Here is a 16,348-nt window from a genome sequence, read left to right as displayed (position 1 = left end):
TAAAACTCAGAAGAATCTTGGGTCTCGCGGCGATTTGCAACGTAAGGATGCTGGTGCCTGGGACGGTCCGGGGCGCTGGCCTCCCTGCCGCGGGTGTGTGAGGCCCAGCCCTGGTCCCCAAGCCACTGGCCGAGCACGTCCTGCCTGCGCTGGGCAAGGCGACACCAGCAGGCCGGTGGAAACAGCCCTGGGGAGCGCTCAGTGCCCCCGAGGCAGCAGGCGCCTCTCCTCTCCGGAAGCACAGTGGCAGCCAGCCACGGGAGGCGGGCACGGGTGTGCGTGTCGCATGCACGGGTGCTGAAGGCGTCCGGGACCACCCCCAGGCGCCCCCCACCCAGCGGGGTCGCAGAGGGGCCGCTGAGGCCATCTTGGCTTTGGAGCTACCGTCTGAGTCCTGCGCCCTTGAACGCGGGGCCTCAGCACAGGGGAACCGGCCCCACGGGGCAGTGCTCTCAGTGGCGAGCAGCGGGCACCGGGGCCATGGGGCATGGGGAGCGGCCGGTGGGAGCTGCGAGCCACTGGCGGGCAGCAGGGGGTGGCCGGGTGAAGGCTGCGAGGCTCGGGCACCCCCACCCCCAGGGCAGGGCGAGCAGCCAGCGCTTGGGGCAGAGAGCGGGATGTCTGGCGGGGGAACTGTGAGCCCAGGGCTGGGCTGTGGCCCCTGGAAGCCTCAGGGCTTCACACGGAAGGTTCCAGAACCCTTGGAATCTGTCGTTAGCAGGGGGACCAGGGGTCCGTCTTGGCCCTCCGTCATGGCAGACACCGGCAGACTCACGCAAACACTGCTCGGGGGCACCCGGGTTACAGTCCGAGGGGTGCGGGGCTCTGGGGGCAGGCTGGGCGGAAGCTGTTCGTCTAAGAAACATAATGAGCGTCCGGGGGTCGGCTCCTGGGAGCCTACTCACCCCGGTCTGGTTTACATCTCACATCTTTAAATTGTACAGTCAGCCTCCCGGCGCCATCTCCGGGTCGGTGTCTGAGCCTGCACTCCAGTCCGACGGCCCTCCTGGGCCGCGGGGGGTCCCAGTCCACCCCGGGCTGCCGCCTCCGCTACTGGAACGTGGCTCTCATCCTCCGCAGCTTGTCCTGAATCTTCCGGGAGTGCTTCTCGCTGGCCGCCTGCCGGGGGCCCGCCCCGCTGTCCGCCGCCAGCACAGTGATGTCGGCCCCGCTGAAGCGGGCGATTCTCTGCTTGAGCTGAGACTGCAACTTGGGGTCGGGGGCGAACGTGTAGGGGTTCTCCTGGAACGCGTGGACCTGGCTCGCCACCCTGGCGATGTTTCTGTGTCGGGAAGAAATGGGACGTAAGTTTGCGCACGTCTCGGGGGCGGTGTTGCAGCTGGTGGGCACTGGCCAGTCCCAGCCTGGCCGCATCAGAGTTCAGACCGCGAGGGGCCAGTCTGCTGTTCATTCACAGGCCAGACCTCATTTCAGGGCCCAGGCGTGTTTGTCCACCTGCCCTGCGTCTGTCCATCCCTCCCTCCCTCCGTCTGTCCGTCCACCTTTCATTCCACAAACGCTGACTGGAGATGTGCTGTGTGAGGCCCGGTCAGTGCTGAAATCCCCACGATAAGGAAGCGTGAGGCAGCCCGAGGCGGCAGACGAGTGCACGCCGGTTAGTCCATCCGGGCGGGTTTGGTGCTCTGCGCTTTGGCCCGGCCCCGTTCAATGACGTGGCGCCCAGGGAACCAGGGAACCGTCCACGTGGGGAGCAAGCCTTTGCCTTCCAGAGCTGGGCGGCAGGCGGCAGCTGACACTCCACTGGGCGTCATCCGGAGAACGGGGGCCTCTGGGCTGCAGACGCTCTGCCCGGGGAGGCTGTGGGCCCCAGACACATGTGCCCACCCTGGTTTTGGGTGAAGACGTGGTGTGTTCCACTCGAAGGCCTCCGTTGTTAATGAGACAGGTGTGCAAACACACGCGCCCGTGAGCCGCGTCAGGAGGAGCACACGTGAGCAGAGCCTGGCCAGGCCCTTTCTGGACTGTGGCCTTCCCTCAGTGCCCGCTTCCCCGTTGATCGCCATGGACCTCTTGCAGTTAAGTATGCCTTGTGGATAATAGTGTTATCTCTAAACTACTGTTTTCAGGGACTGAAAGGGTCTCGCAGGCACAGGTGGAAATGTTGAGCTCCGTGCCCCCTGGGCCCTGCTCACAAAGCAAGGCTGCTGTCCTTGACCCCGAGGAGGCTGGACCAGCCTCCACCTGACTGCAGTGTGAACGGGCAGGCAGGGCAGGGCGGGGAGGATGGAGCTGTGGGAGGGGGCGCTCCTTGCAGACCGGCTGGCCCTGAGCTGGGGGCATCGTGGGCCTGGGGCGCTGTGGAGGGGTGATGTGGCCGGGAGCCCCTGGAGAGGTGGCCTGGGCCTGGATGCTGAGGGGACTGGTGCCGCACAGGCTGAAGTGGGCAGTGACCCTCTTCGGGGGTGTCTGAGTCGCTGGTGGGGTCACGGTGAGGGTGGTCGCAAACAGCGCCCAGTCTGTGCCTCCTGGTGGGTCCCCAGGGGTGCCAGCAGCTGAAGGGGCGGGGGCCTGACCAGGGGTCCAACAGGAGAGCAGAAGCGGGACAGAGGGAAGAGGCGGCTTCTGGGGGCTGGGGGGCGGCTGCACAGAGTTGGGGTTCAGGGTGTGCCTGCTCTCCCAACAGGAAGGGAGGTTGCAACGACCTTCGACCTTGGGGCGGTGTTTGGGGCCACGGATGCCAGCAGTATGGGAAATGTTTACCCCGCACTTGTGGAGGAGGAGGCAGCTGGGGGTCACCTGGAGGGAGCGTGTGGCAGCCTGGGCCAGGGTGAGGGCTAGGTGGGGGCATTCTGGTCCAGGCCTCAGAGGAATAGGAGGGAGGGGGAGACCCCTCACCTGGCTGGCTCACCTGTGGGCCCCTCACCTGGCTGGCTCACCTGTGGGCCCCTCACCTGAGCTGGCTCACCTGTGGGCCCCTCACCTGAGCTGGCTCACCTGTGGGCCCCTCACCTGAGCTTGCTCACCTGTGGGCCCCTCACCTGAGCTTGCTCACCTGTGGGCCCCTCACCTGCTGGCTCACCTGTGGGCTTCTCACCTGAGCTTGCTCCACCTGTGGGCCCCTCACCTGAGCTTGCTCACCTGTGGGCCCCTCACCTGCTGGCTCACCTGTGGGCTTCTCACCTGAGCTTGCTCCACCTGTGGGCCCCTCACCTGGCTGGCTCACCTGTGGGCCCCTCACCTGAGCTTGCTCACCTGTGGGCCCCTCACCTGAGCTTGCTCACCTGTGGGCCCCTCACCTGGCTTGCTCACCTGTGGGCCCCTCACCTGCTGGCTCACCTGTGGGCTTCTCACCTGAGCTTGCTCCACCTGTGGGCCCCGTTGGTCATGGTGAAGCCTCCCGTCTCCAGCTGCTGTATGTGCATGGCCAGCAGGTGGGCTGAGGGCAGGGTGGGCTGGGCCCTGAGGCGCCGTCCTTCCATCAGACACAGGCTGTCGCTCTTCAGGAAGACCTGGGACCCAGACGGGCATGGGGTGAGCAGGGGCAAGGGGGCATCCCTGGTGCCCAGCAGGGCTGGCCAGTGCCATTTGGTGCATGGGGCACCACACCCCAATTTGCCATCCAATTCAAAATGCCCCTTGGCTCCCGGGCTGGGGGTCCAGGCTCTGCAGCGTGTGGGCACAGGAGGAACACTGACTCCCCAGAAAGACATGCGCTTCCTGCTGCTGAGGTGCTGGTTCCAGAAGCGCGATGAGGAACCCCCACCCTAACGAGACAGCAGCAGGCCCCCAGCTGCTGTCAGCCGATGACACACGGGAGCCGTCCTACTGGCGGAGCTGGGCCTGGGCTGGACGCAGGCTGCCCCTGGCGCCTCGGCCCGTCAGCCAGAGGCTGTGTCCTCGCCGACCGTCTCTCTCTCGAGGGGCAGTCAGGAGGCGGTGGGCTTGGATACCTGCACCCCCAGTGGGAGTCAGACCCATAAGGCACAGTCGGCAGGCAGGGCTCCTGGAGCGCTCCTGCCTCTGCCCGTCCCGCCACCCACCGCCCCTGGGGGGACGTGAGCTCCCGGGAGCTCACGCACACCGGTACCTCCACAGCTTTCAGCTCCTCCATCACTTCTGCTATCTTCGCGGGCAGAATTCTCCAGGCCTAGAGTAAAAGCGCGGGTGAAACCCCGGCCCCGCGGGGCCTCCCTGCCCGGCCGCGTGGGGGACCCACCGCGCACTGGCGCACGGCCGCGTGCTCCAGGCCGCCCAGAATCTGCATGGCCGTGGCGAAGTTCCTCCGCTCGTAGCAAAACTTCGCGATCAGCAGAAACTTGGAGAGCAGGGTCACCTGCAGCTGAAACCAGAGAACGAGACACTCGTATCCTGAGCTCTGAGGGGTGCAGGGCAGGGTCGGCGTCGGGGTGGGTGGAGCAGGCGGCCCACAGGGATGGGCACAGAGGCAGGCCCGGTGCTCCCTGTCCCCTGGACAAACCTTGGCTCAGGACAGACGGGGGCAGCGGGGCACGCCCGGGAGCGGGAGAGGGGCCCCACAGGGGCCCAGCGTCTCCTCTGCCCGGCTGGCGGGACAGGGTTGTGCTGCCTGCTTCCACAGGGTCGCTGGTCCACAGGGCAGAGCGCTGGGTCGGCTGGGAACCCCCAGCACCACCCCCCACCCCCGAGGGAGTCTCTGCCCACAGCCCAGTGCAAGGCCCCTCAGTCAGTGCTTGGATTTCACACGATTGCGGTGACTTGGAAGATTCTGGAGGATTCAGCTGACCCTCATTTCAGCCGCACCCCGTGGACCGTCGCCACGGCCAGCACCATCCTTCGGGGGGGACACCACCTGCGACCCCACCGCACACCCTTCTGTGCGCTTGGCCAGTGCCTGGGTCCCGGGATGGCCCAGGGGTCACTCAGCACGTGGCCGCCCCCTGCCTGGCGTGAGAACAGTTACACGCCTGCTTCTCCCGTTGACGTCTTTTTCTTCGCAGGTCTGGACAGAGGCAAAGCAGGAGCCCCCAGCCACTGCAGGCAGAGCTGCCCCACACGGGGGCCAGCCTCGGATACTGGGGTCTTGTGGTGGTCTCCTCGGGCGGCCAGCCTCTCTCCCCCCCCACCGGGCTCAGCACCGTGGCCTGTGTCCCCGGCTGTCCCCACGTGGGGCTGAGTGACAGGCCCTGGCATGGGCAGTGGGGTGCATGGTCGGTCCATTGGCTGTTGGTGGACACGGGGTGGCCTCCTCATCGCAGCTGCTGTGTCCCGTGACTTCTGCGCCCACCGCTGAAGCCGGAGGCCTCGTTTCCCTTTGTTCCCACCGTCACTCGTCTAAAACATGGGGCTTGCCTGGTGGCTCTGCTGGTGAAGAATCCGCCTGTGATGCAGGAGACCTGGGCTCAATTCCTGGGTTGGGAAGATCCCCTGGAGAAGGGAAAGGCTGCCCACCCCAGCGTTCTGGCCTGGAGGATTCCATGGGCTGTGCAGCCCCTGGGGTTGCAGAGAGGCGGGCGCGACCGAGCGGCTCCCACTGTCAGACGCGCCACACTGCTTCCCTTTCTCTGTGCCCCTGTGCTCCCGCGTCCCCAGGGATGGGATCCGAATGGGGTGTGCTGCCACCTCTGAGGGCTTCTCTTCAGCTCAGTTCAGTCGCTCAGTCGTGTCCTCTTTGCCACCCCATGGACCACAGCACGGGCCTCCCTGTCCATCACCAACTCCTGCAGCTTGCACAAACTCACGTCCATCCAGTGGGTGATGCCATCCAGCCATCTCATCCTCTGTCGTCCCCCTCTCCTCCTGCCCCCAATCCCTCCCAGCATCAGGGTCTTTTCCAATGAGTCAGCTCTTTGCATCAGGTGGCCAAAGTACTAGAGTTTCAGCTTCAACATCAGTCCTTCCAATGAACACCCAGGACTGATCCCCTGTAGGATGGACTGGTTGAATCCAAGAGTCTTCTGCAACACCACAGTTCAAAAGCATCAATTCTTCAGCGCTCAGCTTTCTTTAGAGTCCAACTCTCACATCCATACATGACTGCTGGAAAAACCGTAGCCTTGACTAGACAGACTTTGTTGACAAAGTAATGCCTCTGCTTTTTAATATGTTGTCTAGGTTGATCATAACTTTCCTTCCGAGGAGTAAATGTCTTAATTTCATGGCTGCAGTCACCATCTGCAGTGATTTGGGAGCCCAAAAAATAAAGTCGGACACTGTTTCCACTGTTTCCCCATCTATTTCCCATGAAGTGATGGGACCGGATGCCATGATCTTTGTTTTCTGAATGTTGAGCTTCAAGCCAACTTTTTCACTCTCCTCTTTCACTTTCATCAAGAGGCTCTTTAGTTCCTCTTCGCTTCCTGCCATAAGGGTGGTGTCATCTGCATACCTGAGGTTATTGATATTTCTCCCGGCAAACTGGATTCTAGCTTGTGCTTCCTCCAGCCCAGGGTTTCTCATGATGTTCTCTGCATATAAGTTAAATAAGCAGGGTGACAATATACAGCCTTGATGTACTCCTTTTCCTATTTGGAACCAGTCTGTTCCATGTCCAGTTCTAACTGTTGCTTCCTGGCCTGCATACAGATTTCTCAAGAGGCAGGTGAGGTGTTCTGGTATTCCCATCTCTTTCACAATTTTCCACAGTTTATTGTGATCCACACAGTCAAAGGCTTTGGCATAGTCAATAAAGCAGCAATAGATGTTTTTCTGGAACTCTCTTGCTTTTTTGATGATCCAGCGGATGTTGGCAATTTGATCTCTGGTTCCTCTGCCTTTACTAAATCCAGCTTGAACATCTGGACGTTCACATTTCACGTACTGTTGAAGGCTGGCTTGGAGAATTTTGAGCACTCCTTTGCTAGTGTGTGATGAATGCAATTATGCGGTAGTTTGAGCATTCTTTGGCATTGCCTTCAAGATTGGAATGAACACTGACCTCTTTCCTGTGGCCACTGCTGAGATTTCCAAATTTGCTGGCATATTGAGTGCAGCACTTTCACAGCATCGTCTTTCAGGATTTGAAACAGCTCAACTGGAATTCCATCACCTCCACTAGCTTTGTTCATAGTGATGCTTCCTAAGGCCCACTTGACTTCACATTCCAGGATGTCTGGCTCTAGGTGAGTGATCTCACCATCGTGATTATCTGTGTCATGAAGATCTTTTTTTTTGTTTTTGTATAGTTCTGTGTATTCTTGCCACCTCTTCTTAATATCTTCTGCTTCTGTTAGGTCCCTACCATTTCTTTCCTTTATTGAGCCCATCTTTGCATGAAATGGTCCCTTGGTATCTCTAATTTTCTTGAAGAGATCTCTAGTCTTTCCCATTCTATTGTTTTCCTCTATTTCTTTGCACTGATTGCTGAGGAAGGCTTTCTTATCTCTCCTGGCTATTCTTTGGAACTCTGCATTCAGATGGATATATCTTTCCTTTATTCCATTGCTTTTCGCTTCTCTTCTTTTCACAGCTATTTGAAGGCCTCCCCAGACAGCCATTTTGCTTTTTTGCATTTCTTTTCCATGGGGATGGTCTTGATTCCTGTCTCCTGTACAATGTCATGAACCTCATTCCATAGTTCATCAGGCACTCTATCTATGAGATCTAGGCCCTTAAATCTGTTTCTCACTTCCACTGTAGAATCATAAGGGATTTGATTCAGGTCATACCTGAGTGGTCTAGTGGTTTTCCCTACTTTCTTCAATTTAAGTCTGAATTTGGCGATAAGGAGTGCATGATCCGAGCCACAGTCAGCTCCCGGTCTTGTTTTTGCTGACTGTATAGAGCTTCTCCATCTTTGGCTGCAAGGAATATAGTCTGATTTCGGTGCTGACCACCTGGTGTCTGTGTGTGGTCTTCCTGTTACGTCCTCTGGCTCAGCTTTTGAGTTCTGACCGTTTTCTGAAAGCAGAGTTTACGTGTCGAAATCCGTCTCCGGTTGTTTTGACGGCATAGCGGGCCACATGCAGCGTGGGGACCGTGTGTGTTTCAGGCTCGGTCAGCACGTCCGCCCAGGGCGCGCTCTCCCTCATCCCTGCCCCGTGCTGTCCCTGCAGACCTCACACCACCCCGCGAACAGCCCTCCCTGCATCCTCTGCTCACAGTGACACTGGCGCGGTCCCCTGGCTGCCGCCCCGGGTGGGGCTGGAGATGGCTCTGGCCTGTGCCCGGGGCACCGGTGCCCCCCCAAGGCACCAATGCCCCCCCACTTCCCCCCAAAGCACTTGGAGGCCCGTGTGATGCCCTTGATGGGGTGAGCGGAAAGTTGCAGGTTGGTGTCGCTCAGGAAGACATCAAGGATTGGAGCAGATGGGGGCGAGGGCAGGGTCCCGGTGCCCACGTCCTGGCACAAATGAGGAGGGGTCAGTCTTTCAGCTAATAAACCTCTGAAGTTGGAAGATTCTCCCTGAAAGGGGAAAGACTGGGGAACTCTGCGTGTGTTGGTGGGCCTTAGGGCTTTGCCAGGGGTTGGGGGTGGAGGCCGGGGAACTGCGGGGGCCCTGCCTTGAGGGCCCCTAGTGCTCGCCTGCCCCAGGGGCTTCAGCTTGGGACGCTTCCGTGCACCCCCAGCAGAGGGGCTCGCCCAGGGAGGTGCCCTCACCGCTGGCACCCCCAACCCTGTGCTGGGGCTGGAGCCTCAGGCACCGACCTTGGAGGTGTGGCTGGTCACGATCTCGGCGGCAACCCAGGTGCTGACGTCATCAGCGCTTCTTAAAAGCTGTAACAGGTATTTGTCCTGGACGTAGTTGGGCAGAAATAAGCTGCAGGTTTTGGCTGACAGAGACTCAGAAGAGCTGGCCCTACAAGAGAGGCAGGCACGGGTCCAGCTTGTCCCAGCCGGGACACAGCAGTGCTTGGGACCCTGAGGAGGGGGGTGGTGCCCAGCCCGGAACCCCGAGGCACTGCCCATTAGCCAGTGTCTGGAAAGGCATTTATACCCGGCGGAAATGGCTGGGTGGAGCCCTCGACCCCCTTGGCCACCGCAGCGCCCCCAGCTCCACGACACTCACTTGGGGACCGCTGCACTTTTGTCCGTGACGCCCAGGGCCCTCGAGTTTAGGAAGTGGACGGGATGGCACTTCTGAAACAGCTCCTGCCAGGATGAGGACACAGGGCAAGCAGCACCCTGTCTCAGGGCCGGGGCTCTGGGGGGCTCCCCACGTCCACCCGGCGGCGGCAGGGGGTGGGCGGCCGCTGCGTCCCTGTTCCTGCCATCGCCTGCCGGGTGGCAGGGCCTGGGTCGGCGGGGGCTCGGGAGGGGCACCTAGGGGCTGACCGCCCGCCCAGTTCTAGCAGGAAGGGCCCTGTGCAGGGCAGGGCAGGGCGCCCCCCACAGGCCGTGTGGGCCTGGCGCCCCCACCTGCTGGAGCAGCGTCAGCTGGCTGAAGAGCTGCTGGGTGCTGTACTCGGTCAGGAAGTAGGGCCCCTTCTCGCCGGCCTTGGTGTAGGGCCCGTAGAAGTCCTCCAGGAAGCAGGGCTTGGGCAGGGCCGACGCGATACTGTACTGGCGCCCCTTGTGGTGGGGCAGCGCCAACCCGTTGCCCCGGGAGAGCCGCCAGGGGAAGCTCTGCAGGGTGGGTCCTTCGGGTCAGGGCGGCTGGCGGCCAGGGGCCCCCAGCTTGGCTCAGATAGAGCCGCGGGGCAGAGCCCTGCCTCCCGTCCCCGGCCGCCCTGACCCCGGGATTTCAGCGGCTCCCCTGTGGACGGAGCCGTGGTGCTGGCCTGCACACATCATGGTGAGGCCCCCCGAGACCCTGCCCCATCCCGGCCACATCCCACCCTGCCCTTGGCCCAGGGTCAGGGCGGTGGGGTGGTCTGAGCCCCTGGCCGGCCCTCTCGTCCTTGTCCGGGGCTGTGACAGGAAGTGCCCGCCTCACCGGGCTGCTGCCCCGGAGCTGCAAGACGGAGTGCACGCGCGCCTCTGCCCGTCTGCTGCGTATACAGGCATGCACGTGTGTCTTTGTGGGTGTCGCCGCGCCATGTGCGGGACTGGTGCCCATCTTCCCGGGAAAGGCCGCACCTTCCGGGAGACGGCGTCCTCCGAGAGCCTCTTACACAGGGCGTTGAGGGGCCTGGTGTCCTCCTCCACCTCCTTGGGGTCCTCCAGGTCCATACCACGCAGGGTGCCCTCGGCCCGCCGCTCACTGCCCACCTCCAGCAGGCCCAGCAGGTGCTCCGCGGAGCCGTCCAGGGGCAGAATCTGGGCAGAAGCACGTGGGGTCACCTACCGCCTCCCGGGGGGTGCGTCCCCCCCGCCCCCCGCCTCACCTGGGAGGAGAGGTAATCCTGGAGCCTCCCCAGGAGCCCGGCATTCCTCACGAAGTCCACGGCGTAGCAGTCCTCCAGCCAGGCCTGCAGCAGGCAGAAGCTCCGCCTGTAGACCTTGGTGAAGGTGGAGGTGGGCTCCTGGTGGGCCCTGGAGGCAGAGGAGGCCTGAGCCGGGCAGGGCCCCCGCGCCGTCCCCAGATGGGACGGGGTGGGGGAGCGTGGCTCTGTCTTTAGAGGACACCTAGGTCTCGCCCCATGCCGCCCGCCCGCCTGGGCACAAGAGGGGCTGCTGCAGCCACCGCCCCCTGCAGCCTGCCCCGAAGTTGGGAAGGTGTCCGGAGCAGTGGGGTGGGCAGGGCCTCTGCGAGTCCCCTCCCGGGGTGCCCAGCCTGAGCTTGTGCGGGCGTCTGGGGGCAAGGACAGGCCAGCTCAGAGAGGGCGAGAACACGTCCAACACCGCCCACCACGCCCTCCTGTGCTGACCCTGCCTGCTGGCTGAGGCCCTTGGGATCCCCCATACATCCTCCAGTCCATGGGGGTCCCACCTTCCTTGCCCCCACCCTGCTTCTCCCCTCTGGGGGCATCAGTGGCCGCTCCTGGCCCGTCTGCACCCCACTCTCCGCCGCTGTCCTTGGCCTGGACCCTGGGGTACCTGGACAGGGTGCTGCTGATGCGGTCCAGCAGGAAGTGCAGGAAGTCGTGGGGGCTGCAGAAGTAGCGGAAGGTGTACAGGAACTGCTGCACGTAGCCCTCCAGGAAGGCGCCGCTGTGGGGGGCGGGCGTCAGAGTGGGCCGGCCGGCACCCGGTCCTGGGGTGTGTGCAGGTGTGCGTATGGGTGTGAGTGTGTGGCTGTGTGCACAGATGAATGCACAGGGGTGTGTGTATGGGTGTGCGTGTGCAGGTGTGTGTGCAGAGGTGTGCGTGTGCTGAGTGGACGTGCGGGTGTGTGCATGGGTGTGAGTGCAGGGGTGTGCATGTGCTGAGTGGACGTGCGGGTGTGTGCATGGGTGTGAGTGCAGGGGTGTGCGTGTGCAGATGAGTGCATGTGTGGGTGTGTGCATGGGTGTGAGTGCAGGGGTGTGCGTGTGCAGATGAGTGCATGTGTGGGTGTGTGTATGGATGTGAGTGTGCAGGGGTGTGCGTGTGCAGATGAGTGCATGTGTGGGTGTGTGTATGGGTGTGAGTGCGGCTGGGTGCAGATGTGAGTGCAGCTGTGTGCACTTGTGCATGAGTGCAGGTGTGGGGCTGTGTGCAGAGGTGAGTGCACAGGGGTGTGGGTGTGAGTGCAGGTGTACACAGGTGTGTGGCTGTGTGTATGTGTGTGTATGGGCGTTGGTGTGAGTGTGCGGGTGTGTTTGAGTGCTTAGATGTGGACACGAGAGTTCTGTGCTGGAAGCACTGGCTGGACCACTACTCAGAACCAATGAGCCGGGGGTGTGGGGTACTGATCACATTAGAAATTCCTCAACATTTTCAGTCTGAAGACTTTTAAATTTCATTTTTTTAAAGGATTTTTTTGCCCGCGTGACGCGGCATGCGAGCCTGCGCCCCCTGCATTGGAAGCTTGGGGTCTCTACCACTGGACACCGGGGAGGCCCCTGAAGACTTTCTTAATCTCCGTTTTTCAGGCTCTCCTGTCTCCTTGTAGAAACCGCTAATTCAGAAAGCTGAGCAGGTGCAGGGGCCCTTCCCCAGCTGCAAATCACTGTCAGGAAAAAAGCAGGGGGGGCTTGTGGGTCCTCGGCCTCAGGCAGGGCCCCCTCGGGGTGCCCCCGGAACCAGGAGAGCAAAAAGGAGGTGGGGGTCCAGGAGTGAGGCCCCGCGGGCCGCTGGTCCCTTGCTGGACCCAGCCAGATGCAGGCAGGACTGGGCAGCTGGGGTCCAGCTCCCCGCAGAGGGGATGCCCTCTTGGGGGTGCTGTGCTCATGCGTAACACGCACACCCCGTGACACACACACGATGTCTCCTGGAACAGTTTGGAGGGTTGTGGTGCTGAGTGACACCCCATCCCGCAGGGGAGGGGGATGAGGAGGCCTGAGTTTGAGGGGCAGCCCGGAGCGCCCCCCAGCAGGAGGCCCCCGGCAGCCCACTTAGGGAGGGCGACTTGGGGGGGACAGAGACAGCTGCTCCTGGAGGGCCCTGTCCCCCACTGGCTATCAACAGCCTCCAGCCCAGAGAAGACCCGAGGGGCTCCGGAGCAGCGTGCTGAGCCCCTAGGAGCCACCCTGGGGTGACGCTCCCACCATCGCGTGGGAGGAGGTCTGTGTCCAACCTGCTTGGGGCTGAGAGGGATGGGCCCTTAAGGAGGCTGCCCAGAGCCTGAGCCCCATGTGGGGCTCGGGGGTGCACCAAGGGATGGGGGGTCAGGGGTGCCTGGGGGCCCCGGGAGTGAGCAGCCTGGCCCCTCCCTGCTGCAGGCGAGCCCTTGCGCCCGTGTTATTAGTTGGGGTCCCATGAGCCTAAGGGGCCTCCCCGGTGGCTCAGCAGTAAAGAACCTGCCGCAGTGCAGGAACCATAGGAGGCCCGGGTTCGATCCCTGGGTCAGGAGGATCCCCGGAGGAGGGCATGGCAACCCACTCCAGTCTTCTTGCCTGGAGAGTCCCGTGGACAGAGGAGCCCAGTGGGCTACAGTCCCTGGGGTCGCGTCGGGTTGTTGTGACTCAAGTGACTTAGCATGCGTGCACAACTCAAGTGACATAGCACGCGTGCACATGAGCCTAACCCTGCTCACGCCCAGTAGCGCTGTGTGGAGAGCTGGCTGGGTGCAAGCTGCCCTCAGCTCTGGAACCCCATGTTAGTTACTGGGCATCCGACCTAGGAAGCTGGGCGCAGTCACGGTGCCTCGGGGGGGGCCCAGCTGTGTGGAGTCAGGAGACCGCCAGGCTGTCAGTCATGGTGGCCGGGTTCCCAGGGGTCTCCTTCAAAGTGCCCCCTGCACACCTGACCCAGACCCCCAGACCCACGCGTGTGGGTCTGGGCCCCTCAGCCAGGAGCCTGGCCAAGGAGGCCAGTGGGCACCGACACAAACTTAGGTTTCTGACGGGAACTCCACACAGGTAGCATGCAGCCCCGCCTCAGGGGCGCAGGGAGACGCCCGCCTCCTCCACCCGACCCTGGGCCTGTGCCCCCCTGGTCTACAGGAGCCTGGGGGGCACAGGGGTCCCAGCGTCCCCCCCGGGCTGCACCTGGAGTACAGGTAGGCCATGAGCCCCAGCGGGGTGCCAGCCTGCAGGACGCGCGCCTTGGGCTGCCGGCCGCCGCGCGGGTGCTTGCTGACATTGTAGAAGATGAGGGAGGAGGACTCGTCCAGGGGGCTGAAGTCCAGCGTGTCGCAGTGGGCGGCCGCGATGTTCACGATCACGGGCAGCGCACAGGGCTCCAGGCCCCACTGCTCCGCGTACACGACCTGGGGCGCGAGTCAGCGCTATCTGCCTGCCCGGCCGCCCGCCCGCTCCGCGCCTGAGCTGGGGCGGCCGCTCAGAGGCGGGCGTGTTCCAGGGGTTTGGCGGGAGGAGCCTCTGGACGGGGGGCGGGGGCCTTGCCTGGAGGTACTTCTTGGCCAGCCCGAGGAACTGCACCTTGGCCCGCATCTCCTCCAGCTGCCCCTTCAGTTTGGACAGCATGGTCTTCACCTCGGAGCCTGGGGGTGCACGCGGTCAGCGCGAGGCGCCCGAGCCTCTCGGGCCGCCTGCCCCCAGCCCGGCCCTGGCCCAGCGAGGCTACCTCTGCTCCTCTTCTCCTTCTGTAGGAGCTTCTGGTAGAACTTCAGGGTCTTTCGGAAGTTCCTCTTCTCCATCGTGAGCTGCTGCTCCAGCTCCTGGGGAGGAAAGAGCTGTGAGCCCCGGGCGCCCGCCCTCAGGTTCAGGGGAGGCAGGCTCGCCCACAGGGCCAAGGGGGCCCTTCGGGACGTCCGCGTCGGCTCAGTGGAACTGGGAGACGTCTCAGTGGCGTGGAAAGAACCAGATTCGACGGACTTGCTCAAAACAAGGCAGCCAAACGTGCGGGGTCGGTGACCACCAGGCCGCCCGGCCTCCCCGCAGCCACCCAGGAGGAAAGGCGGGCAGAGCAGGGTGGGCGCGTCCAGTGCCCTCTGGTCAGAGGGGTTGCCTCCCGGAGAGAACCCCAGGCGCCACGTCCCTGGCTGGGGGGACCTGGGCCCACGCCTCTCGTGGTTTCCTTGGTCTCAGGGATCAGCCGTGAGTGAGGGTCCGCGGGCACCTGTGGTTCCATGAGGCCCCTCTGTGGCCCCAGACCTACCCACTGAGGCCCCCCACCACACATACCACTCCTCAGGACCCCTGTGTGATGTGGGCTGGGCCCCCCATGTGCTCAGCCGCCTTGCTTGGGCACGAAGCTTGGACACAGCCAGCAGTACAGACCCCGAAGCCCACCAAGCCAGCCCTGGAGCCACGCGCAGCCCCCTGGAGCCCAGCCCTGGGCTTCTGTGCAGAGCCCCAAGGCAGCAGGGGCGTCAGCCAGGCCAAGACCTTGAGGATAAACGTGTGAAGGAAGATTCGCAGGGCGGTTGGTGTGAGCGGGCGTCAGCCCCGTGGGCACAGCCTGGCAGGCACACCGGCGGGCTTGCCCCAGGCGGGCTCGGGTGGTGGGTCTGCATGGAATACTGACGGTTACTTCCGCCCGCCCTCACCCGACCAAGGGTTCTCACAGAATTAAAGGAGCATGCGCTCATTAGACCAATAAACGGGGATGGCCTGAGGTACAGTTTAGGCCCACTGGCCACTGGATTTACGTGGACCTGAGGTAGACAATAAATAAAACAGGACTCACAAGCTGGAAAGCCCAGAAAGTGTGGACAAAGAGAAGACGGAGGTGAACGTCGATCGGTGCCTCCCACCTAAACGCTCGGAGCAAAGCCTTGTTAGGACAGCAAGCTGAGCAGAGACACGCGCAACCGCAGGCCGCGGTGCAGCGGGCGGACGGCGCCCCCGCGTGGTCAGCGGCGGGAGGTGACCGCGCTCCCTCCGGCGGCCCCGCCCACCCAGGCCTCACACACGAGCGCCTTCTGGGAGCAGATGTGAAATGTGTCCACGGGATTTTTATGCCTTTTGTGTTTTTTCAAGGCCCCTGTTTGAAACAGACACGGTGGGTCTCCGAGTGTGGAGCTGGGGTCAGGGTCACCCGGGGCAAGAGCAGAAGTCTTGACCCACCTGCCTGCACTCAGGTTCCAGGGCATACGCCTTCCAGGGGCAGGAACAAGGGAGAGACACCAGTCTCCCGCCCGGCGTTCCCCCGCCCACTGTGCCCCTCGGGACCGTCCCCCGAGTGCACCGCCTGCAGAGCCGCTGTGGGACCCGGCGTGGGAGCCTCCTCCTGGCCGTGGGGTTGCGAGCGAGCAAGCCACAGATAGCAGCCCAGCGCGTCTGGGACCCGAGCTGGTCTCCCGTATACCTTTAAGGACCACCCTCGTGGGACGCGGGGCAGCCAGGCTCATCCATGGCCCAGTCTCCCTCCAGGAGCGGCCATGCCAGGAGAGCCCGGGATTGAGGACAAGGGCCCCGACGACCCCACCAGGCACCCGCCCAGGAGGCCACAGGCAGCACCCTCCCCAGCCCCGAGCACAGCGCAGGCTGGAAACGGGCTGCCTGTCCTCAGGGGCCCACACTGACATAATGCCACCAGCAATCGTGACCTGTGACATCCAAGGCTGTGACTTGTGGTGTCAAACGTCATGACACGTAATATACGAGGACATGACCTGTGGTGTCAGAAGTCATGACCTGTGACATCCAAGGACATGACCTGTGGTGTCAGAGGTCATGACCTGTGACACTGGAGCGTGTCACCCATGCCATCAGAGGACCCCCAGGCCAGCCCGCCGGCCTGCCCAGCACTGTTGAGTGGGGGCTGCTGGCAGGTCCGCGAGGAGCTGCCTCTGACCGGGCCATGTCCTCCTGGCCCCACCGCCCAGTGGCCCTCGTCTGGGGTCCCGTCTCTTGGTCCAGCTGAGGTCAGCGTGACAGCAGTGTTGGTGGGATGCTGTGGGTGCCTGGGCTCAGAGTTGAGGGGTGCCGGGGAAGCCCACAGGGTTTGGGGACCCCCACCCCAGGGTCTCTATTAGATTCAGTTACAGTGCGTGTGGGGTTTCCCAGGTGGCACAGCGGCAAAGAGCCCGCCCGTCAGTGC

General features: G+C 63.0%; 1 protein-coding gene across 1 annotated transcript in view; it reads right to left on the bottom strand.

The window, feature by feature from the left end:
• Window positions 1-1,050: 1,050 nt before the first annotated feature.
• The window catches only part of KNDC1 (kinase non-catalytic C-lobe domain containing 1), a 51,758-nt gene continuing 36,460 nt past the window's right edge, over window positions 1,051-16,348 (bottom strand). Inside the window, exons 18-30 of the mRNA XM_052660974.1 lie at window positions 13,928-14,021; window positions 13,747-13,844; window positions 13,390-13,610; window positions 10,856-10,969; window positions 10,204-10,351; window positions 9,956-10,135; window positions 9,296-9,502; window positions 8,946-9,028; window positions 8,585-8,735; window positions 4,178-4,300; window positions 4,049-4,108; window positions 3,313-3,470; window positions 1,051-1,282 (exon numbers count right to left, since the gene is read on the bottom strand). Of these exons, the coding sequence (XP_052516934.1) occupies window positions 1,051-1,282; window positions 3,313-3,470; window positions 4,049-4,108; window positions 4,178-4,300; window positions 8,585-8,735; window positions 8,946-9,028; window positions 9,296-9,502; window positions 9,956-10,135; window positions 10,204-10,351; window positions 10,856-10,969; window positions 13,390-13,610; window positions 13,747-13,844; window positions 13,928-14,021 (1,869 nt within the window). The remainder of the gene's footprint in view (window positions 1,283-3,312; window positions 3,471-4,048; window positions 4,109-4,177; window positions 4,301-8,584; window positions 8,736-8,945; window positions 9,029-9,295; window positions 9,503-9,955; window positions 10,136-10,203; window positions 10,352-10,855; window positions 10,970-13,389; window positions 13,611-13,746; window positions 13,845-13,927; window positions 14,022-16,348) is intronic.

The sequence above is a fragment of the Budorcas taxicolor genome, chromosome 23 (assembly GCF_023091745.1).
Source record: "Budorcas taxicolor isolate Tak-1 chromosome 23, Takin1.1, whole genome shotgun sequence".
Classification (NCBI taxonomy): Eukaryota; Metazoa; Chordata; class Mammalia; order Artiodactyla; family Bovidae; genus Budorcas; species Budorcas taxicolor.
This window is presented reverse-complemented; position numbering and strand designations above follow the sequence as displayed.